This window comes from Anneissia japonica, unplaced genomic scaffold (genome assembly GCF_011630105.1).
Source record: "Anneissia japonica isolate Jap-2015-1 unplaced genomic scaffold, ASM1163010v1 scaffold4536_len1192065_cov207, whole genome shotgun sequence".
NCBI classification, from domain to species: domain Eukaryota; kingdom Metazoa; phylum Echinodermata; class Crinoidea; order Comatulida; family Comatulidae; genus Anneissia; species Anneissia japonica.
Window position 1 is genome coordinate 1183078 of NW_022703183.1, and position 5054 is coordinate 1188131.

At 33.2% G+C, this 5054-nt stretch overlaps 1 protein-coding gene across 3 annotated transcripts in view; it reads right to left on the reverse strand.

Annotated features, from left to right (window-relative positions):
- LOC117104352 (guanine nucleotide exchange C9orf72-like) overlaps positions 1-3476 on the reverse strand; it is a 7830-nt gene extending 4354 nt beyond the window's left edge. For 2 of the 3 annotated variants that reach the window (XM_033245177.1, XM_033245175.1), the window contains exons 1-3: positions 2467-3476; positions 1843-1941; positions 573-634 (exon numbers count right to left, since the gene is read on the reverse strand). In XM_033245177.1, coding sequence (XP_033101068.1) covers positions 573-634; positions 1843-1941; positions 2467-3009 — 704 coding nt within the window. In that variant the 5' untranslated portion in view covers positions 3010-3476. Of the gene's footprint in view, positions 1-572; positions 635-1332; positions 1432-1842; positions 1942-2466 lie in introns of all 3 variants that reach the window. The other variant, XM_033245176.1, reaches the window with a different exon arrangement.
- Positions 3477-5054: the final 1578 nt, after the last annotated feature.

The following is a 5054-nucleotide window of genomic DNA, read 5'->3' on the forward strand; positions in this document are numbered from 1 at the left end:
CTTGTCTTCATTTTGCATTCAAAGGGTACATTGCTGCATAGCTGTCGGGGATATAGTACCTTCATATGACTACTCATACAACAGAAAAAAAACTTTGCATGGAGTTAGTGAGATCTAAATGAAAAAAACGATGTATTTCAGCAAATATTAAAACCTTTTTGTTTTATTTTAGGCCTTCTTCAAAATACCTATGCCACAACAGTTGATTTTTTTTGCCATAAACTCAAAATAGTTTCATCCATGCCGACTTGCCGATCGGTTAGCGTCAGCCCTGACTGAACTCTGCAGAAACTTCACATCGATCTTCGCATCGCGAGGTAAAACAAAATGTCGGAAAACTTTTCTTTGACGCATGCGCATTTGCATAAATGTCTACACACATACGCACACACAAACATTACTACACACAATAAAAAACAAAGGAAAAACAGTGAGAGTGATTACAATAGTGCCTATTGCATTACATGCATAGGAACTAAGAAGAGCATGCCTTACAGTAAATTACACTTTTATATGGTGTAATATTATATATTATTATACAGCTTATGAATAAAGAATGAGATTTCATTTACCGTTCCAGCAAGTCTGCATCTATTTGTTTTTCTTGCCCTGAAGAGAAAACTGTGTCCTTTATCTTCGAAAAAAGAAAGATTTAAGGCGATTCATATTTGACTGACGATTCTATTATTTTCTTGAGTGTATGCTGCAGTTTTTCCCATCATACACAACCTATTTATTGTTGGTATTCAAGCACATGGCGAAGGAATGAACTCTACGGAGTGACTGCTCTAGATTATTATGTTTTCTATGTCTTTTGTAAACATGAATAAATTTACCAAAAAAGCATGTTGACAAATGCAGCTTGTTGTACAGCAGTCATTGTTTGCTAGATCAGTGAGATGTAAAGGGTTAGGGTAAAATTTGTATGCTAAACATTATATTTATGTATCAATGAAGTGAATTTCCAGTCAGATATAAGAACTGAAAAATATATAACTGACAGAAACTAAAACAATGTCTACAGATTTAAAAACCATTATCAATTTATAACAGTTCCTGGTAACTTTGAATGTGTACATGTGGTAATTGGAGGTAAGTATATTCATGCATCCCTCTTCCCCCATCCAAAGTGGCCTATTGTAATAATTAAAAATGAACAAATAAGGAAATGATATGTAATTTACAAGATAGGATGACAACAAGAGCTAGCTGGTTCCAATTATAAAGGGGCAACTACTAACATGTAAATATATCCCACATTTTATACTTATTATATTCTAATGAATAATTAAGTGTGCATCACTTTGAGGATCAAATAGTCTCCATACTCACATCTAGTTTTGCTGGAAGCTGTGCCAACTTTAATGACTTCAAAGCTGCTAAATACTTACATAAATGAACTTGAAATTTACTTGCTGCATCATTATGGTTCTGTAATGAAGCATTTGAAATGACTTAATGCAATTGTTTATTAAAGTTGAAATTTGAAACAGATTGTATATCACTAAAATACATTTCTTATTTTCAGTTATTTAAAAAAACACTATGGTATGTTTTTCCCATTTGACAATTAAAAAAAATGATTATTAGATTAAATTACTATTCAAGCTACAGTAGATCTATACTTTAAACAATTCCTGATGATGACATAATTAATGTCGAAATATTGAATCCCAACACGATGGCGTGTATTTCAATACTTGGAGTATGTATTATACTTTCTTATCTGAGATTAATCAGTGGACCTTTACATGTAAATATATCCCACATTTTATACTTATTATATTCTAATGAATAATTAAGTGTGCATCACTTTGAGGATCAAATAGTCTCCATACTCACATCTAGTTTTGCTGGAAGCTGTGCCGACTTTAATGACTTCAAAGCTGCTAAATACTTACATAGATGAACTTGAAATTTACTTGCTGCATCATTATGGTTCTGTAATGAAGCATTTGAAATGATTTAATGCAATTGTTTATTAAAGTTGAAATTTGAAACAGATTGTATATCACTAAAATACATTTCTTATTTTCAGTTATTTAAAAAAACACTATGGTATGTTTTTCCCATTTGACAATTAAAAAAAATGATTATTAGATTAAATTACTATTCAAGCTACAGTAGATCTATACTTTAAACAATTCCTGATGATGACATAATTAATGTCGAAATATTGAATCCCAACACGATGGCGTGTATTTCAATACTTGGAGTATGTATTATACTTTCTTATCTGAGATTAATCAGTGGACCTTTCGATTACTGTACATGTGCAGGTAATAGTCAATCATAATAGTAGAAAATGTACTGATAGGCCTTACTTCTTTTGTACCTTAAATTAGAAATTAAATACAATATAGAAAATATGTATTTGCATAATCATGATTATTAAACATTGTCTGATCACATAAACTTTGGTATGAACACATGTAAAGTAGTAAAAATGAAATGAAATCAACAAACCTTTTTTAGAAGTACTCTCAGCTTAGTGACAAGTATATCCATTTGAATCACACAGAATTCATGTAATGGAAGGTACCACTGTAAATTCGAGTGTGGGAAAACCAGTGAAAGAGCATACACTGTATTTCCACTTTGAATTTCAGCAGTAAAAATAGAGGATGTAATCAGTATGGCTCTTTCAGAAAGGACAAGGAACTTGGTGTGAACAGCTGATGAATATTCATCACTTGAACTTATTGTATGCTTACAGACAAACTTGATACAATCATAATCAAAATGCCTGCGGCCCTCTGTCATCCATACATGTTCAATATGAGGACCAAGGATATTGTTCCAAAGACAGAGAATAATGGCATCAACAGGATATTCATCAGAGCCTTCTAAAACTGTTGTCGCCTTAGCAAGTTCATCAACAGACGACAGACTACGGAACATGGGTAAGTGTGACATATTATGAATCTTCTGAAAGTTGTATATCAAGTATGATGCTGGACAAGCAGTGTTGCTTGAAAGCACAATAAACAACTCACAACACTGTATCATGTAACACCAGTAAAAAATCTCTGTTTAAACTCATCCAAAAGAGAATCTGATGTGCACACTCAATTGATAAATTCAAGAAGAATAAAGTCATGAGAGCAAGAGTACCTCCCCAGGTGAGTCTAGGAGTTGACGAGTTCATAATCATTACTAAAAACAACAGCAAACTTGTTGAAAGACATGATGAAATGACATGGTTTAGAAATATTCGCTTTAAAAGGGGTCGGTCAAGAATAATATCAGTCAGCTGTGAATATGTAGGCAACATCCCTCAAAAAACAATAATCGCAACAATGAACCGTTAAGGTTCTTGTTTCATACCAGCCGCAACAAACAGCAATGTGGTTGCCTCGTCTTCATATCATTAACAGCAGACAATGCATTTGTCCTGTTTGTAACACGCTATTTCCAACCGTAGATATTTGGCTGTCTTCCATTGACGGCAGTGTTAAGATTCTTCATTATGTAAACGTCTGCAAGAAAACATTTTACAAAATAAATTTATCGAAGTTTGTTTTTACTCTGAAATATCAAGTATTACACACTATTGTAAGATGGCCAACATGCTACACTTGGCAGTGATTTTGCTTGTTTTTTTTGGTTTTATTAACAAGAGATTATTGCCCTTTACAAGAACAAGTCCAAAAGTATGTAACATACTAGTGCTTAAATATTAGCGAAATTAAACAGAAAAACGATTGGTACTTAAGATATACTTCATTTCATTTATCTGTCTCAAACAATTAAAATGTACATAAACAGAAATGGCAAAGAACAATCACAAAAGTACAAAAACAAGAGACAGGACACTCCAAAAGTAAAATCAATCACTGTCGAGTGGAGACCCTTCATGAGAAAAACATGAATACTTAAAATATAAAAATAACATACAATTTTGCTTTTCATTTAAGTCTGTGCCACCTCTAATTAAATTAAATGTAAACTAGATTTGAACTCGTCACTGAGGACGAGTTTGGTGATCCGCAGTACTTTGACCCTCACGAAGCATGCGTGGTGCTGATTGAAAAGTATTATATGCTAAAACATGCTCTATTTAGTTTTTAAAAAGAGTAATTTTGAGCATTTGAATGACTTACGAATGTGTACACATACGTCTTAACGTCCGTGCGCACGGTAATGATATTAATACAGTGTCACAAACCCAAAAACATGTAACCGAAACGTAATTTCCAGCTTCAGTACGTGCTGTGGGCATGGAAATGAGCGTACAGCGCGTAAATTATGGAAAGTTTTGGGATACTGAAAATGACCTGAAACATGCTTTAAATTATCTGAAAAGTGATATTAACAATTTTAAAATTTTAACGCACAAGTACGAATACTTTATACAACGTGCCCGAGGACGGTAATGGCACATGAATTTAAACCTTGTCAAGTTTAATTTAAAACCCCCTGTTGGTTGGTAATGCCACACGAATTTTCCCTTTACAGTATACAAACTATCGGTCTGATAGCGTCGAAATACAGTCTGCCGCCCTCTACTTTAAAATTGTTTACATCTTTTAAGAAAGAAAGATGAGAAGGCTCCAAAAAAGCATTCTTTTTTACCATGATGACGTCATCAAAATGAAAAATAAAGGGACACTTCTGAAAGAGAATTGTCTCAGCTATAACATATTCACAGGTGGAAGACAATCGACCAAGAATAAGCAAGATACGTTCAAATAAGTTGAAAAATAATGACGTCATTAATAAAATTTCAGTTTTTAAAAATTCAGATAGCAATATGATGACGTCACAATGTCCGATCAGCCATAATGATCTATAAAATCATATCTACAATTCATGTGCTTTCAGAATATGTAATAAAAATTAGGGGTTACCTTTCATCCTAAGGAGCTACTGTATAACTGATTAAAAGTAGGCACAATTTTAAGTATACATGATTGTTGACGCACACGTACGCGCACGTTAAGTCGCGCGAACGGAAAATTAAGGTACCTGACATTCAACCTTGACCTGAAGATTATGCTCAATTAATATGATTCAGAAATGACGAATGGTTAAGATGATATGGGCTCATGAAC